The sequence below is a fragment of the Cryptomeria japonica genome, chromosome 7 (assembly GCF_030272615.1).
Source record: "Cryptomeria japonica chromosome 7, Sugi_1.0, whole genome shotgun sequence".
Lineage (NCBI taxonomy): Eukaryota > Viridiplantae > Streptophyta > Pinopsida > Cupressales > Cupressaceae > Cryptomeria > Cryptomeria japonica.
This window is the reverse complement of record NC_081411.1, coordinates 654,719,132-654,745,641: the sequence shown is the minus strand read 5'-3', so window position 1 is coordinate 654,745,641 and position 26,510 is coordinate 654,719,132. Positions and strand designations below refer to the sequence as shown.

At 37.8% G+C, this 26,510-nt stretch overlaps 1 protein-coding gene across 7 annotated transcripts in view; it reads right to left on the bottom strand.

Moving 5' to 3' along the window:
- The window catches only part of LOC131071205 (uncharacterized), a 199,843-nt gene that overhangs the window by 109,006 nt on the left and 64,327 nt on the right, over positions 1–26,510 (bottom strand). For 3 of the 7 annotated variants that reach the window (XM_058006942.2, XM_058006934.2, XM_058006937.2), the window contains 4 exons: positions 24,061–24,178; positions 23,700–23,797; positions 6,373–6,470; positions 2,664–2,835 (listed from right to left, as the gene is read on the bottom strand). In XM_058006942.2, coding sequence (XP_057862925.2) covers positions 2,664–2,835; positions 6,373–6,470; positions 23,700–23,797; positions 24,061–24,178 — 486 coding nt within the window. The remainder of the gene's footprint in view (positions 1–2,663; positions 2,836–6,372; positions 6,471–23,699; positions 23,798–24,060; positions 24,179–26,510) is intronic. The other 4 variants (XM_058006936.2, XM_058006938.2, XM_058006940.2 and 1 more) reach the window with 2 other exon arrangements.

Here is a 26,510-nt window from a genome sequence, read left to right as displayed (position 1 = left end):
GTATTCACACATCACCCCATTGCAAATGGGGACCCCCACTTTTTCGCTTTCTAGGGTAGTTGTCTTAGCTTAGCCATTGGTAGTAGTTTAGAGTTTTTTGCTATTAACCTTTGTATTGGAGAGGTATAGTTAGTCAAAAAGCCAGGAGTTGGGTGAATAGCCCTTTTGTGAGGTGTGAAATGAAATAATGTGAGAAGAGGAGTCAAGTCAAGAGTTTGATAGAGAAGCCCCTTAGGCCAAGCCTAGTCAACTATGCAGGTGTTTTCTTGATCCTCCAAGTGACCCAATTACACTTCAATGAGAGGTGAGACCCAGGAGCAAAATCTGACTAAGTATGCTAAAATTTCCTTTGCTCCAGTCTAGGAGCGAATTTTGCTTCTATTGCTCCCCTTTAGGAGTGAATTTGATCAATTAGAACACATTTGGTGCCAAAAACAATATTTTTAATAAGTGGTGAATTGGCCTTTTTTAGGGAGAAAATTCAATCTTATTTGCTCAAGTTGTGAGTCGGCCTCCCCCTAATAGGACACATCTCATTAAGATACCTATATAAGGAGACTTGAAGCAATCATTTAGTCACCAATTCGAAGCAATCATTTAGTCACCAATTCGATCAGCAAGGCAAGAAATCCAATCAACATCAACAGCAAATCTGATTCAGGAAGCATAAGCGAATTCAGTCAGAATCAACATCAAATCTGATCCACAAGGAGCGGCTCCAATCAATAGTGACAGCAAAATTCACAAAGGAAGAAGCAAATTCATCAAGGAGACATCGAATTTGCTCAAGAGGAGCGACCTCCCCTATAGAAACACGTATTAGACCTGCAATACATAAAAGGGGGGATCATGTCAAATTAAGAGATTATAAAGGTTATATATCATGTGTGTTTGATGCTCATTTGTTTGTTTTGCAAGAAGAAATCAAAAGGACCAGGTTGGAGGAAGATTAGAACAAGTGTCCTTAAGGAGGAAATTTCAACATCAAGGTCAAGATAAAGGAAGACATCTTCAAGAGGACTTATAGGCAAACACAATGATATCAAGGAAGGTGATTACACAAGAAGGATTCACTTACACAAGAACCTGATCCACAACACCAACAGCAGGAAGGGAGGACTTCAAGATATTCAAAAGATTTCATAAAAAGGAGAAGTCATACAATCACCTCAAGGCAGTTATGACATCAAGGGTTCATTCCAAGGTAGTCACAAGATCCAAAACTAAGAGGAAGTCAATGTCTACACCTTGCACCTCCATGATCGAGACATTCAAGAAGATAGTTTCAAAAGAGTTAATCAAAGTTAGAAAATCATTATCATCACTACTAAAGCTGGATAATGTTGAGTATCAAGAGATATTACTCAATAATGATGATGAATCAAGCCTACAAGTGCAAGATGAAGTGGCATCTCAGTCACCACTCCACCAATCAGAGAAGTTCCACCTTAGCATGTCTTGCTTCACTGAACCAAGCTCATCATATGGAGGTACAAACTTCGAGATACCTACCCCGGTTTTCTATTGGTTCACATTTAGTATTGAACCTAAATGTATTTTTTTCATTGGCTAAGAGGAGTTTGTTGTAACAAACCCTAATTAGGGTTTCATTGTAAAATCTTGGCCATTGATGGAGATTCAATCCTGGCCATTCAATGTAATGAGCTCTCTATGTAAAGCTCAACCTCTTCATTTGTAAAGGTTAATAGTGAAGAATAGTAGAATAGTTAGTAATTGATCAATAGATAATAGCTAGTTAGCAATTAGAGTAGAAGTTAGATTAGGAGAAGGCAAAGATTGATGCCAAAACCTTGTTGTAAAGAACATATGATTTCATTGAAGTTATGGTGAATCAATGTGTCATTTCAACAAGATGCATGGACTCTACTTCTCAATTCATTTGCTTTCATGTTGATTAGATTGAATGAAAGAAATTGTTGAATGCATTTGTGTGGAATCCGTTTAGTCCACACCACTAGCCTCTTGCTGATTGTAAGTGTGCCTTGCATGGTCAATTGGAATGATATGAGCTTAATTTCAAATTGTTATATATCCATTGTTTATGCATTAACTTGAATGATAATCAATGTTTGATGGTAATAATTTGAATATCTTTGAATTATCCCTTAGAAGATTGCACTGAGCTTGTGTCAAATTGTTCAGTTTGATGGTGAGACCTCACCCAATAAGATTCCATCGAATCATTCACCCATTTTCTTGCATTCTTGGGATTAAAATAGACTCTCTAAACCCCATGCCTTTTGCTCTTTCTTAATTCTCCTAGCAAATAGTTAGAATCTAAGTTCCAACGATTCAAGCATTCAACAATTAAACGTAAGTCCCTTTGTGATTCTAGCATAATCACATCAAACCATTGAGCTTATCCATACGTTGTGACCCGACATTTATGAACCTTGGAGTTGTCTCAAGCGATCCTTAAGCTAATCTTCAGCATTTGAGTAACTTTGTTCAAGAGAGGATAAGGTACTTCTTGGGTATTTTATTCTGTGTTAGTTTGTGCCTAGAAAACACATCAACATATACAAGTTCTTTGTTAAATATAGATAAATAATATGCTGCATTTGAAGAAGATTTTCTAACTTCATTTAGGAATTTTATCATGTAAACTTCATTATTCCATAAAAATTGAGACTTCAGTTTACCAATTTTGAGACAAATAGCTCATAGAGCCCTTCCAAGTGCATCAATTTAACAGGTACATGACTCCCAATACGATCTGCTTCAAACCTCCTTATAAGAGTTGTCTTGATGTTTTGGATGCCTTTGTATGCTTTGCGAGTTGGATCATGGACTGGAACAAATGCTGGCCATTTACTGAAAGCATAGCATAAACATGTTAAGGCCACATTAAAGAACATGAGATTTATTCAAACCAAAATACAAGACTTTCAATTATCATCAGCAGCAATACAATAAAAAGACTCCTGGATGAAAATCAAACAGTTATTAATTAGACAAATCAAAATGATGAGAAAATATGGCTGCCAACCCCAAAGAAATTGTGTAGCCCCATCGTAATCTAAGAAAAATTCTAACTACATGGCAAGCAATAACAAACTAACATAATTGCCGGGAAATATTCTCCTCTAAAGAATAGTCAATCTGACATTTTGTTTGGTCAAATGGTATGAGCTCAAGAGGTAAAAGCATCACAGCCTTCAAAGAGAAAACACCTGCAAATACTAGAACACAATGGGCATAATAAAATGGTGAAATTGGGTAAGTAACACATCCAAACAACCGAATGTAATATACCCCAAAGGATGTGCCACTTAGTTTTTGTTTTTTTAATTAATTATGACTTACTAATGGAAACATTTCGTTACAACATTGTTTCCAGTTTGTGGATGAATCTCATCAAATAAATCATGAAACTCATTCACATTTCAATAAATCTCATACTTACATTAAATACTATATGCTTGTAATATTTGTAAAATGTAATGTCCCCTTTTTAGGCATCGGTTATTTCTAGAGGTTAGCCTATGACTTTGGTTCACGTAGGCTAACATGGTGATTAGGGGACCCTTTTGAAGGTGTTCTATGGCTCTTCAGCTGGCCTTTTGGTGCTTATCTCAGTCTTCTTTAGCTCAGTATCCCAGTTAATTTGTGGTGTACCTTCTGGAGATTATTCAAGACACTTTAATTCAGACTTACTATTTTTAGTAAGTCACTTGGATGTTTTGCTCATACCATTTATAGTAATATCACCGGGGTGGTTCCAGATGGATTACTCCCATGAGTTGATATTGGCAATTATAAGGGGTTTAATGATTTGAATTAAATTATTAAAATTAAATCAAGTTTAACTTTATTAATATTAATTATATTAAATGACTTTATGATATAATGACACAAAGGGGACTTTATGTGGACGCCTATATGAGAATTATAAAGCGACTTTATAAAGTTATTTTATAAAGTAATGTAATAAAGTAACCGTATAAAAGTTAATTTATAATGTAATAAAGTTGACTTTATAAAAGTTATTTTATAAAGTGACTTTTAATGGTGCTTTGGGAGACATGAATATTATGGATATTATAAAATATTACGTCACTTCTAATTAAAATATGCAGACCCTAATTAGGGAGTTGAGATGAAAGCATTATAGAAGGCACTTGGGAAGAAAAATTTGCACGTTTTGCAACTCCGGGAGTGTGAAAACTGAGAAACATTTTATCTTAGAGTGTGATGCACTTAAAGACAGCAGGGATAAGTTTCTCAATATCTTAACTGCTAACACGTGGTTTAATTTATTCAGCAAGGAGAATATCGAGAAGCTGAGAGCACTCATCATCAACTCGCATAGGCAAAGATCTAATCTGCAGAAGACGGTTCTGATTGGACAGGCTGTCCCATAGGCTATTCTTGGCCTCGTGGACGTTAAAATTTGTTTCTTTCTTTCTTTCTTTCTTGGGAGCTCATTTGACACATACTTGGTTAATTTATTTTCTCTCTAAGAAGTTGGGAGCTCTAGCCTCATTTATAGGAAATCCCTTGGAGTTTCTTGGTCGTTTGGATGGAAACCAAAATCCATCTTTGGTGTGGATTTATCCAGAATTCACCATTGCACTTCATTATTAGATTGTTGGAGGTTTCAACTGGAAATCTCTCTGGAGGATATGAATAAAAGAGTTGTGAGCATTTAAGATTATCCGTCAATTTTGATATGGTGATGGAGCTACAATTAAGTTTTGAAAGTTTCTGAATGTTGAAGGCTTGCTATAGCCTATAGTTATGTAAACAGTGCTGCTACATGGTCGCGCTACAGTAAGATTTTTGAGTTATTTTCAGACCTCTAGAAAAGATAGTAAGATTATTGGAGACTCAGTTCATTTGGCACTTACCTAGTGAGATTTGTGAAGAGTCTTTGGGGTTAATTCTAGCCAACCCTGTGCCATTTGTGCCCAGATTTCTGTTGCTGGAAGTTCTGAGCATATTTCAGACCTATGAATAGTGATTTCAGACATTTGGAATAAAGGGTATTTGATTAGAGCATTCTAAAGTGTTGGGTTTGGTGTGTGAAGGCTTAATGACCTAAATTGCTGCTTTGGAGACCTTGCAAATGAACCTTGGAAGACTGATTTAGAAAGTTGACGGCTTTCTTACTTTACAGAACTGCTGCATCAGGTCTGAATGGTTGTAATAATTTGCTTTTTCCAGGTATTCTTTAATATTGTTGATTATCTCTTACAAGTATCAATGAATGGATGAGAATACTTTCTTCTAAGAGCTTTGTAATTAGAATATTGCATGAGCAATTGAATCAAATAATGAAATCAGAAATTTGCATCAGCAAGGTGTTAATTTTGTAACGTCGGTCGTACTATTTCATGCTTCCGATATATATATATATATATATATATATATATATATATATATATATATATATATATATATATATATATATATATATATATATATATTAATTTGATTACATATACTAATATGTTAACATTAACTAATGATAAATAAAACCAAAGTTAACTTATCGCGTTTGACCAACGGTTACACCATTCATGGTATCGCGTGGTAAAGCGATTCTCAAACAAGTCGCACTCCTTCCGATCGGGTAAATAAACGGTGACTAGTTTATATATTGTGGTGAGAGGTACATAGGGAAGAGATGTGTCTTCCCACGTGGGAAGACATATCTCTTCACTACGTAACCCCTCATCCACTTATATAGCATGCTTACATTGAGGAGGATGTACACACCGAAATTGATAAGTGTGGTGCATCTTTAAAAACACACTATAGCAGATAAAATACAACTTTCAGATCATATCTCCATCTCTTCTATTTTGATCACAGAATTTTGAAAGAACTTAACACAAGGAACCATATTTACAATGTCAAATGATTTCATAGTTGATACAGATTAATTTCTTTGGAGTGCTCTTTAATGGTGCATGAAATCTGAAACTATTCACATTGGCATTAAAGACTTGCAAACAATTTTAACATATCCAGATCAGGGTGGGATATTACATAAAAGCAAAGTCTGTGGGTGAAATACATTATTAAAATGAAATTAGACATGTCTGTACAAGCAAAGTTGCACAAACATATTGTGCAAGGCAGTCTTCTGAATTCAAAATCAAGGGTGATGAAAACATGTTGATATTAATAGATGCAAAGGGTATACTGTTATTTCATTCATATAAATATCAGTTTACAAAATACACCCATCAACTTTCCTTGCTGTTCACATAATGCTCACTTCTTATGGAAAGAAACAGGCACGAAGTAAAAAATGAAGTGTAAATACAGAAAACTGCAGATGTTCACTTGCCAAGAATAAATATTTAGACGTTAAAATATCTGGAGAATATAGCAACAGCTAACCTGCCACAGTTTGATAAAGCAATTGCAACGGCACTGAGAAGTTTGGTGGCCTCAGGTGCATCGAGAACAACTCTGCTCATACTTTGTGGAGAAATTATCTGATTGACACAGTGAAAAATATAACAGTTGATTGCATTATTCAATTTTAAGGGTCGGTAAACTCCCAAAACATTTGAAGAGAATATAAATTAAAAATTCCATCTAAACCAATTCCTTGAAATAACTAAAATGCAAGGTGAAATACATAACCTGTCAAATGTAGATGTAATGAGCAATAAACCAAGGATATTCCATTGAAGGACAGGGTAATAGAAACTGATTTTAAATATACATTGTTGAATCATTATGTGTTCAGAAATATTTCATGAACATTGTTTATATAATTCATACAGAAAAGGAACACCTTAAATAAGTTGCAGAAAAAGAGCTGAAAAGAGCTACAATTATCATGAGATATCTTAATTATCTAAGATCTTTAAGAAAACAACCATAAGCAAAAAGCTTACATTCAATAGACATGTCATACTCCAATGTTTATCTAAATCTTATAATAAAGCAATTCAAAAGAGCATTGTCTTGCCAGCATGACAAGTAAAGGAGCAAATTGAAACTGCAATAAGAACCTTATGAGAATAAAAATGGAACTCTCAATGATTAAACTTAAAAGGACTGCTTACTATAGTGACCCTCCTTAAACATGGCATTGACCTACTAAACTGTAACTGTAAATAGAATTCAATTACTCAGATTTAAAATGGGAAAAAGATAGCAAACTAGAAAACAATAAAATATTTGCGAAAATACAAAGAAAACACTTTTATATTACTTCATGTGAAATATGGTGTAGAAAAAGAAACAAACATTAAGTAGAAATAGAATTTGTTCGGTTGCCAACTGCTATCAAATTCTCAATCAAGTACCCCTTACAACTTAGCGTACAAAACAAAACCCAAAAATGCAATTTTACATATGGGGCTCTTATACTACCAAATGGAAAAAAAGATGCTACTTTATCTTAGTTCTCAATCCTTCTGCTGGCACAATCATCAAATGTCTCGTGCAAGATAGCCAGGTCCTCATCGTCCAATGATGGCTCCTTATTGGCAATGATCCATCATTATTCAAGATCAACATCGTCAAGGTCAATTGATGAACATCTCTGAAACTATCTAATATTATTAAGGCTTAAGTTCATGACGTCTAAGAGTGTATACAAGAAATTCAAATTAATCGAACTTGAAGGTCAAAAGGAATGTGGAAAACTAAAGCCACCATTGATGACAAAAATTCTTCAAGCACCCTAATCCATAGTGTTGTGCATAGCACACATCCCCGTCGCTACGACGGGACCCCCTTTCGCTGAAGTCCGCTTCACGTAAATGAGAGAAGGAAACTCTGTCAAAATCAAAAAAAAATTCTTTGCCTGGAAATGCTAAGAAAACCCCGATGAACTCCCAAGTTTTGGAATCGCTTAAAACATTTTCAGGGCGGCTTACGTTTGGCATTTTAAACCCCGATTAACTATTCAAGTACCTCGTCTGACAAATGATAACAACATAATGAAGTCAGCACAAAACATGTAATAACTATTCAAGAACTAAAAGCAATTGCCAGTTAATTCAATGCTGTCCTTCTTGGAGAGGTCCTCACTTAGGGAATGTAGTCTTGTAGATGATCAAGGATATTTGCAGACTTAATTGCCACACAAATCATATTTCCAAAATTGCTTTCCTACAGACAGCAATATAAAGCTACTTTCATGAGATCAGTTCAGCATTCAACTTAGGGAGCTTGAGGTTATTAGTATTGGGTCTTTGCTATTCTGGTCATATCTAGCTCACCCCTTTTCTAGGGATGTTGAGAATCTGTATCTTGAGACAAAGATTCACAAATTGGCTTTACTGACTTTCATAGAGTAGCATTTTCCAAGTAATGCCAATACCCTTCTGATGTAATCATCATGTTATTTGATGAAAACATTTCTTTAAAATATAACAGATAAATAAAAACTTCTACATAAACAAAAATGAAACATATTGCCTCGATATAAACGCAAGTAATTGTAAATTGAAAACTGAGGATGCTGAATGGAATCATCCTTCCTTGTGTCACTTTAAACTTAATATTGATGATACATCCAGATATAACCTGTGGGCAGCAGGTACAGGAGCCATTATTAAAGATGACGAAGATGATTTTTGTGGGGGGTTTTCTCCATCAACTTACATTAGGATACTAATAACATGGTGGAAATTACTAGTGTTATTGAAGGGCTTAATCTAGCAAAGTCACTTTAAATCACTGAGCTTCTCTATGGAAGGTCACCACATTAACTGGAAAATCAATCATGTATTGGTGTAAAAATAGCTTTTGCAAACAGTTCTCCAAGCATCTCATGCATGGGCCAAGGCCTATAGAAAATTGAATCATTAGCTAATTTTTGTGTCAATGAGCATGGCTATATCTCTAGCATCTCTTCTCTTTAATGAAAAGGCTATATCTTCTTTTAAATGAGTAGATGATCTTGTCGTGAGCATAAAGTTTCACATCTTATGTTCATCAAGCTATCTCCTAATTTTGTATCACATAAAAGTGGTGTTCTCTCTCCCCTCAATAAGTCATAATGGGTCTCAATGAACACATAACACCTTCTTCATTCACATATTTGCTCACACCTTTTGATTGCATTCTCCTATGCTTGGCTGTTGGTTTTGGTGTTTTTTTCCCTCTCTGGCTACAGCAGTATCTCAAAAACAGAAAGCTCTAGCTTCTATGGCCTCTCTCTGTGTTCCCCTTTGTACATGGAAATCCAAGTTCAATATTAGTGACTCTAAGACAATGAACTTTGTGAAATTTCTTGTGGGGGACAAAGGATTAGAGGGACCTTTTTCTGAAGAAACCCTACATGAAACCTACCAGGAAAATATTTCAAATTTGGTGAAATATGAGGAAGCCTGCTCCTATCTGCTTCAAATCCTAATCAACAAATCTGTTTCTCTACTCGGCTGACACAAGCCACAGATTGATAAACTTGTGTATTTGAAAGAAATTAAAACACCTTGCTGCATGAGACTATGACACTGCGACCCATTACTACAGAAGAATTTGTGGATCATGTGAAGGGGCTGCATAAAGAGAAGGAAGGGTTCATAGACCATGTTGGAAGCAGCACTCCTGTTCCCACCCTATTCTGCATCAATATCATGGAGTTTATGCAATCCACAACCCCTGCTTGAAGTTATTACACAGGGGCCTGTTGGTGTACATTTTATCATTCACCGAACATTAGAATAAAATGTCAAGGACACTCTACCCTCTCTTGATCAAAATCACTACATATACCAAGATTGCACAAGGAAGACCATACGGCGATTCCAAGGTTTATATATGCGAACCAGCGAGTTTATGTTGGGTAGCTACCTTGGTGATGTATTGCTGAAATACAAGGGGGGCTTACGTAAAATGTTTCATGAATCTAAGACTTAGACAGATTTGACAATAGATGATCTTTTCTTCTCTCTCTTTTCTCTCTTTTTTATGGATTTTCGGGTTTAGACTTTCAAAGAAAGGATAAAAGGACAAGGGTTTAGAAGGTCTACTCTACTCCTAGGAATTCAAGAGACGGTATTGGCAAGGTGAACTCAATAACCACACTTTGCTTTGCCTCACTTAGGACAACTACACAAAGCGAATGCAATCTTCAAGAGATGTGCTTACGATCAGAAGTTAAGGATACACAAAGGAAAGCTCAGACTAACTTTACACAATGAAAAAAAATCATCTATCCATCAGAAGTATGAGCGGAGATACACCACAAATCAATACTTATCAAATCTTGCATTCCTCTAACATACATGAAATAAATTCTAATCTATTGTGTTGAAGAAAATTGAAAACCTTGCTAATCATTTAGATAATAGAGATTAAAAAGCCTAAAAAGCACACAAACAATATATTATCCAAAGATGACCTCTCGCAGCGATATTTCAAAAACCTCACACTCTCCAAATGAGAGGAGGAAACCTTATATAGTCACTCAAAAGTTTTGAATGTTTGAGATCAAACAGTGATCAAGGGCCCAGATTGAAAGATCAAAACCCTAATTAGGGTTTCCTAAAACTCTATTAGTTTGAACAAGAGAAAACAAGACAAGTGGCACAGCTGCTAATTTCATTGAAGTGGGTGTCTAGTTTCCTTTCTTGGAAGCTGCAACTTCAATGTATCTAGACACAAGTGGTCGAACTTCCTCCATGGTGACATGTGGCAAGCTACCAATTTGGTAATCAACCATGTCCACGCCATCGGTACATGTGGCGAGAGTGTTCTCCCAGTCAGCTACCTGTGCTAGGAAGTACTCATCAATGAGTAAGAATCTCAAAATCTTGGTGAGATCATCCTTGAGAATTGGCCTTGAAACTTTGAAGAAGTTTCCTTGAATCTTGGCCCTCAGATTCTCTAAACGCAAATGCTTCTCTCGCACTTCATCTTGCTGCAATATCTTGGCTGCTACGAGGAAGACTATGTCCTAAATACTTCTGATAGTCTTTTCTATCTCCAAACACCTAGCCTCTAATTTCCTTAAAGATTCAACCCTAGTTGTCAAAGCAAAGTACCAAATGCTGAAATCATATATGTCACCGGGTTGGATAACCTTTCCATCTACTAGATCCTGTTGGGAAAGCCCTCTGATGGTCTTCAAGCATGGGATTATTCTGATATGTATTTCTTCAATATCCTCCCAAGCTTCAGCTATGTCCTGGATTCTGCTTAATAAGAAAGAGGTAGAGTCATTTACCGATACTAGGTTCTCAACAAGTACATCAGCACGCTCCGAGGCATCAAAAATCCATCATTTGACTTCTCTGAAAGTGGCCTTCATGTCTTCATAATCTTTCATTGATTCTTGTGGAAGAGGTATGGGCAGAGTAACTGGTACCTCCTCCCTATTAATAGGATTTGTTAGGTGTTGGACATATTTCCTCCATTGCTCATTATCAACCTCTACTTTCTTTCTCTTCTCGACTTCTTTGTTTAACCTCTCCTTCATAGTATTGCAAGAATCATCAAATTCCTGGACCTCTTGGATCTTAGTGGTCTTACCCAAGCTTATGGTAGTGACCTCATATTCCTCAATAGTGATATTGTCCTGAGTTTTACCTATTTTTGGTACTGCTACCTGAACTGACTTGAATCCTGCACAGTTCCTTTGAATAAAAGAAAACTTCTTGGTCGGCTTGGGTGGTCTCATTTTGCTTGATTCATCTAATTCAGCCAAGAGTGTTATTGTGTTATCTACCTGGTTAACTTTCTCATGAACCTTGGCTTTCATTCTCTCCTTTAACCAATCAGGGATGGTTGATTGTTCCATACCACTTTTATCAAAATTATCTTCAACCCCTTTCAACGCAGTGATTATGCCATCTAGGAATTTTGTCTCAGGCTCGGGGTTCTCAACTTCTACAACCTTAGTGACAATGGGCTCCTGAATTCGTTCCTAAACTGGTTTCTCCATGATTTCTTCAATTATGGGAGAAGGAACCTGTTGTGAGGTATTCACACATCACCCCATTGCAAATGGGGACCCCCACTTTTTTTCCTGCTCTCTAGGGTAGTGTTAGAGTCCTTAGCTATTAGCCTTTGCATTAGAGGGGTATAGGTGGTCAAAAGGCAAGGAGTCAGGTGGATAGCCTTGTGTGAGGTGTGAAATGAGTGAGTTAGAACCTTCACTTCATGTGCATACCTTCAAGAGCGTACTTCATGACCACCACCCTTGGAGCGAATTCGCTTAAAAAGCCTTATTTGATTGTGAATTAGAGCATTTGAATGAAGATAGTGAGCATGGTTTTGATTTGAGATCACCTCTTCTTTAGAGTAAAGTTTACTTCATGAGCTCCTTGATAGGGACGAAGTTTGCATTTTAGGCTTTTATAGGAAAAGTTTGACATGCTATTGTGAATGAAAGCCTTGTTTGAGTGTGAGTTTGAGCAAAACCTAGGATTGGATCAATAAGCAACAAAGTGATTGACGACAAGCTCATTTGAAATCCACTTCATCTCCGAGCCCTCAAGAGGTTTATTTCATGTTTGAGCATAGGAGAGCGAACTCCATGTCTTAAGGAAGTGGAGCAAATTTTTACTTCATGAATTCCCAAGTAAGAGAGAATTCCTTTCATATGCTTCAAGCTAATTCGATTTGGAGTGTAAAGAAAACTTCATGAACTCAATAGGATGAGTGAACTTCATGAACTCAACAGGATGAGCGAACTTCATGAACTCAACAAGATGACCGAACTTCATGTTTTCAAGAAGATGAGTGAACTTCAAAAATTGGAGGAGATGAGCGAACTTCATGTTTGCGCCTAGAGGAGTGAATTTGTTTCAAAACAAGATATAAAGCAGCTAATAGATCATTTCCTTAAGTTGAATTGATACCTTAAAATGTTTAGGAGAAAACAATTTCGAATTTAGGATGATGAAAGGCAAGTTTACTTCATGTTTGGAGGTACATGAGCGAACTCCACAAATCACCATACATGAGCGAACTCCAAGAATCAAGGTACATGAGTGAACTTCATGTTTAAGAGGAGTGGACTGAACTTCATGTATTCCTAAATGAGAGTGAATGTCCTTCATTTGCCCAAGAGATGATATAAGAGTATTTACCTTGAGTCGATCTAATTTTCAGTTGAAAGCAAACTTCATGTTCAAGCCCATTAGAGCGAACTTCACAAATTGAGAGGCAAGAGCGAACTTCATGAATTCAAGGATATGAGCGAACTTCATGTTCTAGCATACAAGAGTGAATTTCAAGTGTAAAAGTTATGGAGTGAACTCTATTCCATGTGTCCCTAATTGAAGGCGAATTTGCAAGATTGACCACTACCTTGAACTGATTTGATGTTTGGAAAGAATCATATTGAGTTGAGAAGATGAAAGGTGAAAGTTTAAAGATCACAAGATTGCAACATCGGATGATCGATTTCCAGCAACACAAGCGTTCGACAATTCAACGTAAGTCCCCTTGTGATACCAGCAATCACATCAACCAACAGAGCTTATCCGCACGTCAAGACCTGACATTTATGAACCTTGGAGTTGTCTCAAGTGATCCTTAAGCTAATCTTCAACATTTGAGTAACTTTGTTCAAGAGAGGATAAGATACTTTTGGGTATTTTATTTTGTGTTCGCATGTGCATAAAAAACACATCAACGGAACCCTCATCTCGTTGCCTCCCATTTCACTACCCAACTCCTACTCATCAATCAAAATTCTAACTGGAGCAGATTCTAACTGGAGCAGTGGATGAAGCACTTATAGTTGAATGACCTTCATTTGATTTTTGTCGTCTACTTACATCCACTTCTACAGTAATCTTCTTTCCTTTTGCTCTTATTGAGTTCTCAGTGGGTTCCTTTCTTTTCCTTGATCCAACACTTTCTGGATTCCTTGGACTGTTGGATGTAACACAGTGATTCAAAGACAAACTCATCAGTCCCCATGAGATCATAGGTGAAGGCAACGTTCCTTGCTTTGAGCTCCTTTGTTTTCTGAGCTGCCCACCATTTGGAATATTCAATTACAGGCCTCATAAGATCACCCAGGTTGGATCTTTTAGAATCTGTCCATTCAACTAGAGCAAGAAGTTCACTTTTCAAATTAGCAAAATGTGGTTGCTCGAATTCATTCTCTTCTTCAATTTGGTCAACCACTCGGAATACCTTCGATGCCCTGATCAGGTTCAATGGAATTCTGGACCACAGTCTCCTTCTCACATCAAAGTTATCAGTAGCGTTAGCCCAATAGTCCTCGAGGTCCAGCCTGTGTTCAAACTTTACTTCATTCACCTTTCCCATCCGATGAAAAGGATCAAAATGACTCCTTGCTTGATATTGAAAGAATGGGTACCATTGAATCTCCTTGTTGGCATGCGTGGCAGCTTGGGCTGATGGGCAGGTCTCCAATCCATTTCCGATACTGAGAGGAAAAGACGCTCCTGTCTTTTGCTTTCCTCTTTGCACAATTATAAAATTTTCCAACTGTCTTACTACCTCAACTAGTATCATTCTATTTGTAGGGAACATGGGCAGTTTGTATGGCTCTCCAAAGAATCCTTGGATCCTCCAGTAAGTGAACCTGGGATGTTGGATATACCAATACCCAAACCTGCTGATCAAATCTTTTGACTCTTGAGATAGCCGCTAATGAAGACCCCCCTAAAGGGTTCTCATGATATGCATAAGGAATGCATCATTGACTCTCTTTAAATGAAACTTCTCCTCCAGGTGTAGTTGTGGATAACAATCATAGACAGCGAACTAGTTCTCTTTATTTCCAACAGCTCCTCTACACACAATGCCTCTGTATTTGTATGTTCGGGCTAAAGAGTAGATCAAATAGGAACTCATATAAAATGTTCCATTCTTCTCCAAATTTCTCAACTGATCTTCTAAATTATCACTTATGATCTTTGCCCAGTTGATCATCTTAACACCAGCAGTCACCTCATGGATAAAAATTAGACCATAGATGGAACACTCACAAAGTACTCGCCGAGTTTTTGAGTTCTGCAAGTTTTTACCACTTTAACTCGCAGCAAAAACTTGCCGAGTTTTTTGCAAAAAATGGGCGAGTTTCTATAAAAAACTCGGCTAGACTAAAAAAAGGGGCCCAAACATGTCAAAAAATTATCTATTTTTGTTTTTTCAGGTCAGTTTCATTCTCTTCATCAAAATACATACATGAAATATAACATTTAAGTATATTCTTATACTTTAAGTTATATTTCATGTATCTATTGGCAGGATGTTTGAGAGTGGTTTCAAATCTCTAGGAGTTATAATGCAAATTCTAGGTTTTAGAAGATCTTTTAATTTTTCAGACTTAGTCAAATTTCAATAATCATTATGCTCCTATCCCTATCACTCTTCCTCTATCCCCCTCTCTACCACACCCCATCTCACTCTCTCCTCTCTCCCCCAAGATCTAGACCTATCTCTCTACCCCTCTTTTTCTCACCCTCAAATCCCGGTGAGGGGTGCTACTCTCAACCTAATTTTAATTTGCAGATGCTTGGTGGCAAAGTTGGGGTGGAAATACCCCAAATTTCAAAAAATTTGCCCTCGGAATCTTATGTCAACCTTGTAGTTCATCCAGTTGTGAGCGCAATTAGAGCTTGTTTGAAGCCATCGACACGAAGAAGAGGAGCAAGTTAGCTCAAAAACGCCTCAATGACCTTGTGTTTGTGCAATATAATCTTCGATTGCCCGTAAGGAAGGTAGAGGAAGTAGCAGGTGGTCCACTTGACTTGGATGATATAGATCCTTACAGTGATTGGACATCACAGGAGCAGCCTCCATTGTTTTTCGAGGATGACATCACTGATTTGGAGAGGTAGGCTATGGAGGAGGAGGGGGATGGATTTGGTTTCATGATGGATGACATTGAGGAGGATGAGGAGTCATTGCCAGTGCTACAAGCATGTGGAGACATAGCTTCATCCAGGATGGAGGATGAGCCAACCATACCAAGCGAGGAGGCACAATCACACCCATTGCAGACTTCTAGGACTAGACCCTCTAGTTCTACCTCTCCCCTAGTTTTTGCTAGAGCTAGGAAGAGGAAGTTGTAATTGTAATTTGTAATGATGTATTTACTTTTGGTTTTACAAAAACTATTTACTATTTTGCTTCCAAGCTTCCAACCATCAGCATTCCTCATGAGGATGCGATTTTGTAGACACTTTGCATTTAAAAATATCTAGAATCAGCTTGTTTCTTTTGTGTTATCATTTATTGACTCATTGGATGCATTTTTTATTAGATTTAAGAGTGTTTTTAAGTTGTTGAGTTTTTCCGAGTTTTTGCTGAGTTTTTTTTCCAGGGGCTTGGTGAGTAAAGTCGAGTTGTGAGTAGTCCAACTATGGATAAAATAGTACATCCATGGCTCGAAGGGAGCACCTTGCTGGCTGCTCATAACTCTGTTTAACAAGACTATGAGGTCTCCATAGTCCTCTTTGAAATAAGGCCTGATGAGCGTCTTAGGCATCTTCGAAACACTTTTTCTAGGTTTCTCCAACCATGAATGGTTGATGTTAGCTTCATACTCTTCCATATTATCCTAATATAATTGGGTTGCTTCATCCCTAGTCATATAGACCAAGTTGTGGTATTCAGGGATGCGGAAGGCCTCTCTAATTGCCACTTCACCAATATTTGCAAGTATCCTTCCATCAAGTGCCACTATCTCTCTATTCTCCGGGTTATTATATCTGAAACATTCTACGATCAATTCGGTGAACTGAGCTGCTGGAAGGAAACCAGCAGCCTGCACTATCCCATTTTGCATCATTCTCCGTGCAAATGTTGTGGGTAACTGAGTATCTGTGTCGTGCATCCTCTTCTTGAACTCTCGAGGGTTGATGTGCCCGAGGTTTGTATCTCCCACATGCTTCCATTTGGTGTTCATCTTTGATTACGGAGGGGAATCCTTATCAACTTGGAACTTCATTTGGACTTTGCAAGATGGTCCAATTCCTGAGGTCATTCGAATCTGCAAAAAGTGAATAAAATTAAGTTAGGATCTGCACTTTAGATACGAATTTGGAGTCCTAGTAGCTAAGTGTATCACGATTTTTACTCTTTTTCCAACACTTAGTACTTAAAAAGGGTTCTCAACACTCAGATATTTCCGTACATCTCGGAAAAACCCTTGGATATGACCAAACTTTGGAACTTGAATGTCTGATTTTAATCAAAATCAGAACTGAGAATAAACTAAGTCCAAGAAATTCGTTAGTGTGCATCAATACTGGTTCAAGGGGCAGAAAATAAAAGGAATTCGTGAAAGATTAATTCTTTCTCTTGAAAAACTTTGAAAAATCAGGTTGGGCAACCTGATAATCTGCCCTCGAAACCAAATTCACCTTCAATAGAATGAGAAGGAAGAAAGAAATGCTGTTCGAGATGGAAAATCAGTGGTTGATCTTCAAAAATTTGTGAAAATCCTCTTCAAAACGGTCAAAATCTCCTTCAGAACTGTGTCTAAACCTCTGAAATCTTGTTGAAAACCTTCAGACCTACACAAAAACTCTCCAAAAACTACTCAACTTGCTCTCCAAAATTCGAACTTCATATGAAAGAATGAATGAATGAAGTGTATTTGTACAAAGTTTGAACTTCTCAATTAGAAACACTTAAATTCCTCTTTGATTTGTTTCTAATTTACTCTTTAGTCTTCCGAGTTGTAAGAGAAAGTTTCCAAATCGAATTTCAGTTCGGTTGTCATCTCCTTATCAAGTTCGAATTGTGAATGTCAGTCCCAATGAAAGTTTATAATTTGATTTTCAGTCCATGATTCGAACTTAAATCTTAAATTTTCCCATTTTAAAAAACTTTCTAAATTTGCCTTTAGTTCGAACTTGGATAAGATATTTCGTTGATCATCATGGAAATATTCTCTAACTCCTAAATTAGCAGGTTCCTCATGAAAGCAAACTTTAGTGGATTTGTTTTCATTGCACTTAGATGGACTTTATTAAAGTTATTTCCATTTGCAAGTGAGGTAGGGCAGACTTCATCAAGGCGGACTTTACTTGTTCATTGCACCTTAGGATGGTGGACTTGCTCAAACCTTTGCACCATTCTTCATGTTTTAGGTGGACTTTGCTTGAGTTGTGCACTTAGGTTTGTTGTGCTGACTAATCCTAGGCGGACTTGGTTGATTCTATGCACCTTCCACATGTTACTTCCTTCACCTTTGAGCTAACTTTCTCAACTTCATGCACCTTATACTCAATCAAGGATGAACTTTGCTCTTCATATAACCAAGTCAAGGCGGACTTGGTGAATGTTGGGAACCACACCACGAGCGGATTTCATTAATCCTATGCACTATGAAAGCGGACTTCATGACTTCTAATAACCAAGTCAAGGCAGACTTTGACATACACTTGCACTCAGAGTTCCCAGACTCGCCGCGAGTCAGGCGAGTTCGCCGAGTTGGCGAGTCGAGCCAACCTCGGCGAGTTTTGCTGACTCACCGCTCGGACTCGGCGAGTTTTGGGCAAAACTCGCCGAGTCCGAACTCCAGGACTCGGCCGCGCGATAGGGGCAATTCGGATTTTAAAAAACAAAAAAAATAAAAGCTTTTTCATTTGTTTTTTTTTCCCTTTCTCTTTGATATAACCCTAAAAGGTCTTCTAATTGTTAGTTGTGAGAAGAAGAGAGGAAAAGTGAGAGAGAGGAAGGAAAACAAGAGGCCATAGGTTTGCAACCAGCAAGGAAGAAGAGCATCAAGGAGACCACAAATCACATTGGGGAGGCCATAGGCTTGCATTGAGAGCATCAAGGAGTCCAAAGCAAGACTTCTCAACTCATTTGAAAGAGGTAAGGTAGATTTTGCTTGTTTTTTTAAGTATGTTAATGGATTTTTTTCATTTGTTTGTTAATTTTTTTTTAGTTTAACAGTTAACTTTCCAAATCTTGAATGTTTTTATTTTTTTAGCTTAATTACAATGAGAGAAGTAGAATAATGGCAAAGTGCAAACCCTACATTTTTTTAGAAAAAAATTGTAAACATGTATTTACAATTTTATTTTTTTTAAAAGTAGGGTTTGCTGATTTTTTCTATTAGTTTATAACTTTATTAAATTTTCTTATTGCAACAGCCTTCACGTTTAAAAAACATTCATTTTTCACAATGCCTAAAAAGGATGAGGCTTGGAAATATACTGAAGACTTTTATTGGCAGACAAAAAAATCAAACAAAATGTTTTTTTGGTAAAGAAATTAATTTTGGTGGCATCAATAGATTTAAATACCATATTGCCGGCATACCTGGCCATGATATTGAGGTATGCAAATTACAAACTCCTGAGGCAAAACGTTTCTGTTATGTCCAATTAGAAACACATGAACAAGAAAAGTTAACTAAGAAGAGGCAATTGGAAGAGTTAAGTGCTATTGGCTCCCATGCACCCACATCCGCATCCGCATCCGCATCCACATCCGTAGGCTGTGTTGGAGAGGGTTCTTCCATGCCTCCCTTTCACCCTAGTGCTTCTGCTAGTGCTAGTGCTTCTACTTCTACTCCTCCTAGTGGCACTATTACCTTTGGCCCTAGAGTTCGGAAATCCAGGTTGGATAGTTATTTTGTGCCGCGTAGTACTCCTGGGGCACAACCCTCGCTTGAGGGCATGGGTTGGAACAAGGAGGTTCATGATGCTGCAAGAAAACAAATTTGCAAGTTTTGGTACTTTTGCAACATTCCATTTATTGCAGCCAGGTAATTCTTTTTGATTTGATTGCTTTAAGTTTAAAAGTAAATTTATAGTTTGAAGTTGAACTCTACTTTGTCTAATCATAATCTATTTGTGACAGGTCTCCTTATTGGCAAGGCATGGTAGATTCCATAACCATTTGTGGTGCGGGGTTTAAAGCCCCCTACCGATGCTGAGTTAAGTGGCCCCCTCTTGTTACAAATGGTTGAGGATATGAAAGTTGAGCTAGAGAACCACCGACAGTCTTGGAGCCAAAAGGGTTGCACCATCATGACAGATGGTTGGACGGATAGGAGGAATAGAACACTCCTAAATTTTCTTGTTTCCTGCAGAGGTGATTGATCATGATTCATTCTAATTTGTACTTCCCTAAATGCATTGAATAAATTAAATTTTGATTTGTTGAAAGTTTGAAACTCTATTTTCAGGATCCACCATGTTCTTGAAATCTATTGATGCTTCCTCACATGTGAAAAATGCCACATACTTATGTGAGGCTATTGAGGAAGTCATACAAGAGGTGGGGGAAGAAAATGTGGTGCAGGTGGTGACAGATAATGCAGCAAGTTACGTTGCTGCAGGTAAATTTTGAACTTTTCAAGTCTTGATGGAGAGGCATCTATGATTATTTAAAATTTTCTTAACACATTAAAATTTCTAATTAACTTAAAATTGCTGCAGGTAAACTTTTGATGGAGAGGCAACCGAAAATTTTTTGGTCTCCTTGTGCGGCCCATTGCCTTGACCTCATTTTGGAGGATATTGGTAAGCTTGAATGGGTGAAATCAATAGTTGAAAGGGCCAAAAATATCAGCAAGTTTATCTACAATCATGCATTGGTCCTTAGCATTATGAGGCAATACACGGGGCAAAAGGAGTTGGCTCGTCCAGGTATCATGAGGTTTGCCTCAAACTTCCTCACACTGAAATCCTTGATAAAATCAAAGGCGGCTTTGAGGCGTATCTTTGTTGGCGAGGAGTGGACTTCCTCATCCTATGCTACGACCACTGCAGGGATAGATGTGGTAAATTGCATTTTTGATGAGCCAGGTTTTTGGACCCCCTGTGGAGAAACCGTGCAGGTAAATTTATTACAATTTAACATTTAGTATCTACTATCTAGTATCTACTATTTAGTAATTTAATTTTAATTTATTAACAATTTAACTTTGCAATTTTTCTTTTTTTTTAATTTAATTTGTGACTTAATTGTTTTTGTTTAACATTATGTGTAGGTCACTGAGCCCCTCGTAGTTCTCCTACGAGTTGTTGATGGGGAGAAGCCCTCTATGGGCTATATATATGAGGGTATGGATAGGGCCAAGGAGGCCATTAGGTCCATATATGCAGGAGATGAGGATAAGTATGGCCCCATTTGGGAGATTATTGATAGGAGATGGCAGAACCAGCTTCACAGGCCCATCCATGCAGCAGCCTATTACCTCAATCCGGCATTTCGATTCCGTGATGACTTCAAGGCAGATGAGGAGGTTCTTAGTGGCCTGTATACAATGGTTCAAAAGTTGTGTACTGATGGCACAGCCTCAAGTACAACGCTCCAGCTGGATAAATATAATAATCGAGAAGGGGCAATCTTCTCAAGCAGCATGTGCATAGAGGCTCGAACACAATTGCAGCCAGGTAGAAATATATGTAAACTTAAGATTCTTAAGTTTATGGCTTATGCATTTTAATTTTTGATTTTATAATCTAGCCTTAAAGTTGGAAATGAGTTTGATTTCTTTTTCTTTTTCGTTATTTCAGATAGATGGCGGCAAATGTTTGGGCCCTCAACCCCAAACCTTCAAAAAATTGTCATCCGTATTTTGAGCCAGCCATGCAGCGCTTCTGGATGTGAGCGCAATTGGTCCATGTTCAAGCACATCCACTCGAAGAGGCGTAATAGATTGTCTGTGGAGAGGTTGAATGATCTTGTTTTTGTTCATTACAACCTCCGTCTTAGGACCAGACAGATTTTGGACACTGACTCCTCTCCGATCACTTTAGCGGAGATCGATCCAGAGTCTGAGTGGATCACTGAGTCTACCGATCCCGTCTTCACTGAGGAGGACCGTGAGTGGGTTGACCAGGCAGACAGAGAGGCTGAGGCTGAGGCTGTGGCTATGGCAGAGGGGGAGGATAGAGCACGATCCGGCACAGGCACCTCACGGGCAGAGACTATGGCTTCTCAGTCATCCAGGACCTACATTAGACGCATTTGTAGGAGGCAGACAGACTACTCTGAGGCTGAGGATGAGCTAGAGCCTGAGCCATAGACTTGTTTTTGTTTACAGTTATATATATGTTTGGGAACATTTGATGTCATGGATTTTATATACATTTGACAACATTTATAACTCTATATATCTATGTTTTCTATTTCCTTCAGCTACAATTTACATTTCTACGCATGTGATGGATGTATGTTTATGTATGTGATCAAATTAGCTTCTATTTGATGATGTTATAGTGTCTTTAAGCTTTATTCAATAATGGGTGCATGAAACAAGTTTTAAATCGTTAAAAATCTCTAAATTTCAAGGGTTTTTTATTTTGCCGAGTCATAGCCGAGTCATCGCCGAGTCATAGCCGAGCCACGAGTCGAGTCGGCCTTGCCGAGTCCGAGCCGAGTCCGAGTCTGGGAACTTTGCTTGCACTACACCTCCTCTCCATGCCATCTTCAAGGCGGACTTCGTGAATCTTATGCACCAAGGGTAGGCAGACTTGGAGAGATGTTTGATCATATGAACCTCACTGCTGGGCGGACTTGGAGAGAGATGATCTCCATGGAAGCAAGATTCAAAATCCTCATAACTTATGCATTTCAAATTGGATTTTCTTGAAATTTGAAATTTATACTCCATTTATCCTTCGAATTCCTCTGGATCTCTAAAATTTAGTAATTTATCTTTTTGGGACAAACTTGAATTTTGGAGGAATTCTTGACCATTTTCAATGTAACTCAGAGCCAACAATGCAAACCCTAGATCCCCTTTCCAAAAATAGAATAAGCAAGCATCCCTAAAAATAGGAAAAACTTTCTAAAAATAGCCATTTTGGGGATCGTGCTTAAAATGCCAAAAACGAATCTTACTAAAAAATAGGAAAAGGCAAAACTTTCCAAAAATAGAAAGTTGTCCAAATTGACCCAAATCAATTGCAATTTTCATCCTTTGGACTTTCTAGGCACACCGACGGTGTCTAAACTCTATTCTAACCATGGCTTGCACAAACTGACTTATGACTTCCAAAACTTAGACCATTCAAAACTGACAAAATTGGTGCCGAGAGGTCACAAGGTTCTAACAAAAACCCTAGAAAGCAAGAAACAAGGAGGGTCTCCATTTACAATGGGGTGATTTGTGAAAAGGTCACAACAGAGCCCTTGCTGATCACTCTTTCCCTGCAAAGCATCATTGTGCTCACAATATAAAGGCAGGTTGCTTCTGCGATAAAGATTCTGGTGGAAACAAAATTTGAGGAGAAGTTGCAAATGGAGAAACTGAAGCCAAATCAAAGTGGAAGTCTTGGACATTGGATACAGCAACTCTTTCAACAAAGCAGATTGAAGTCAAGCAGTGCAGGGAAGTCTATTTGGCTAAACGTGCACTCTCTTATGACTCTACTTACAGCTATGGCTAGATTCAAAGTGTTTTATTTTATAGCCCATGTCTATTTTGTATCAGTACTAGCTTTTGGCCCTTAGAAGTAACAAAATGCTAAAGGTTGAAAGACAGATCAGTCACTGTTGGCTTGTCAGTTTTACCTGTACTTTTCTGGATTGTCCATCCCTGAATGTCTTAGTATTTTAATTTGTGTTGCCATGTTGCCATTCTAAACTCATTAAAGTGAATAAAATGAAGTTTGACTTAATCTTCTTTTTTACGTTGCATAACCCAGTAAAAACCTTGTTTACTTATCAGAGAAAACATATTGCAATGAAGAACAAGATGAGCATAGTCTCAAAAATTAACAGGACCAAAGCAAGTAGGGACTGCAGCACTCAAGAAGTAACATACTATTGTACTGCTGCATGATTGAGGAACATACCAAAAAGTCTTTTACACCAAACCACATCTGTAAGAAGTGCAATCCATCACTCCACTGGTCACTGTCAGCTGCAGTTATATTGTTTTCAAATTTAAAGCCTGAGAAAGTAATATATTATTTTGATATGGAGACAGCAAAGAAAAACAGCAAGCAATCTTGTGAATATAACTTTATTCCTTTTCATAATATAATTTATATTTGTAGACATTGGGTTTCTGCAGTCCATGTAGATGTGATTAGAGCTTTTGGATTTGACTGTGCAAATCTTTTTACCATCAAAAGATTAGCACAGTCAAACCAGAAGCTCTAATCCCATAATTTATATTTGGCATGACTACAAGGGCCAGTTTCGCAAAGGTACCATGTTTTTTATCATCTTTAAAAAAGTAATCCAAGGCATATGTCTTTATCCCAAATGTGAAGTCAGCCTTAACATGATAGAGATTCCTCAAAGCCTTAACACGCTCTGCACCTTTTTCCTGAGTGAAAAAAATGGAGACAAAATTATAACAGATATAATAAGTGAACAAAACGCTACCAAATAATGGTCAGCCAGACAGTCACATTTCAACGTGCAATAAAGCATCCAACAAGCCAATGGCCATATATATATAAACAAGACAAAAGAATATAGTAACAGGAGGCATTGATTTGAACATATAAGGCATCGTCTACACATGAAAGATTAATTTGACAATAGTTATTAAAGATAACCAATTAAAAATTATATATCAAAGAAAAACATGAGAACTTAAAGAGGGTCAAATGATATAAGATGGATTTGATATAATTGATGCATGATAATTTAAATAATTCAATTGCTATTCAAGAAACTTGGGAAGAAATCTAATCAAAAGATATTCACCCTTATGCAAATTCCCTCTGGAAAAAAAGCAACTATAGATACAAACTCAGAAAATAAAGAGAGGAAGACATTGAAATAATGCTCATTAATGCATACAGAAGGGGTAGAGCAGTGAGGCAATGCTCATCATTGCATGCCACCACTAGGGCACCTTAGCCTTCTTACTCTCATCCTAGGCCTTGTGGATCTATTTCATTTTGGCATCAAGAGCCTGCTAATGCACTAGCCTACAGTCAAGATTCCCAATGGCAGGTACACATTACCCATTGCCATTGAGTGTTCCTTGATGCTTGGAGAGGTCCTGTACCTTCATTCCCCTTAGGATTGTCTAGCCACACCCCATACTGATGGCCATTCTTTGATGGCAATTTCTTTTTGATTGACAACTTGACAATGATATTGATCATTCTTCTTGCTAAAATGGTGCTGTAGATATTTGACAACATTGTTTTAATCCTTGTTTGCCTGTTTTGACCTTCCTCAGCTCCATGATTCTTTGCTTCATTGAGGTCGTTTTGACCTTCGTCAGCTCCATGACTGTTTGACATAATTATTAGAATTTTTTATAAACATAGATACTAGCAGACATTATAAAATATTAACAAAATTAATATAAATATAATTACTAAATATTTATCTAATAATATATAAATATTAAATTTGCCTGTTAATGGGCCTTCCTGAGTTGATCCAGTTGATCCAATTGATTCAAATCAAAGTGGCTGAAACCAAATGAAGGGTGGATTAAGATAAACTTTAATGGGGCATCGAAAGGCAATCTTGGCCCATCGGAAGCTGGATTTGCGGCCCAGGAATGCAATGGTAATATCGTAGCCTTTGGAGGCAAAAAATTGATGGATGGCACAAATAACAGTGTTCCACAAGTGCTGGGGATGGGGGAACGCGGGGACGCGTTTCCGGGACGGGGGGACCAAGGGCCTAAGTTTCGGGATGGCGGGGGGGACGGCGGCGGGGGGGGTGGCGGGATGGTGGTGCTGATATAGTTATACATATACATATAGTACTTGAAAAACTAGTTTTGAAAAGATGTATGACAGTATTACAGTATAAGAATTACATTTTAAAATGAGACTAGGAAATTTGAAATACTAAATCTAAATACCAATTACCAAGATTTCTAAGTTGTGTTGTTATATGGAGCCTAATCAGACTCGGAGGTTAGATTTTCCCTACTTCTATCGACGCGGTTTCCCCCTATATTTTTCAACGAGGGTTTGGGGGCAGCGCCCCCAAGTTGGGGTCAAGGGGCATCGCCCCGCGAGGCCAAAAATACTTTTATTATTTTCTAAAGGCGTCTGGTGTTATTTTTCTATTGGCCCACATCCAATTAGAGTTACCCCTTAACCCCCAAAAAACTTAAGAAGTCACTTTTTTTTTTAAATTTAATTTTAAACATTGCATATACGTGGGGGCGACAGGAGACGTCTGGGCGTCTCCACGTCCCTTGAGAGACGTTTGCACGTCTCTCGAAGGACAGGGACACGCCCAGACGTCTCGGCGACGCTTGGGTGGCGGTGGCGGGGGACGTCGCGTCCCCGAGACGTTTCTTACGAGGAGACGTGGCCAAAAAGGGGGGGGGGGCGTCTCCGTGGAACACTGACAAATAATGAAGCTGAGGCCCAAGTGGCCATTTCAGCAGTCAAAATGCCGAACAGTTTGGTGATTCCGCAATTACACTTAGAAGGTGACTACCTTATTATTATTAATGCAATCAAGAAGGGTGAAGCATTGGATTGGAGCTTAAATAAATGCATAAAGCTTATTAAGAGTGAATATTAAAGTTCGATGATTTTAAAATAACTCTCATGATGTGGGAAGGCAATGCAACTGTCAATATCCTTTCAAAGTGGGTGGCATCATTTAATAATTCCCAAGTCCAGATTTGGGAAGATTTTTGAGAGATCCAGGTGGATGACTAGACAATG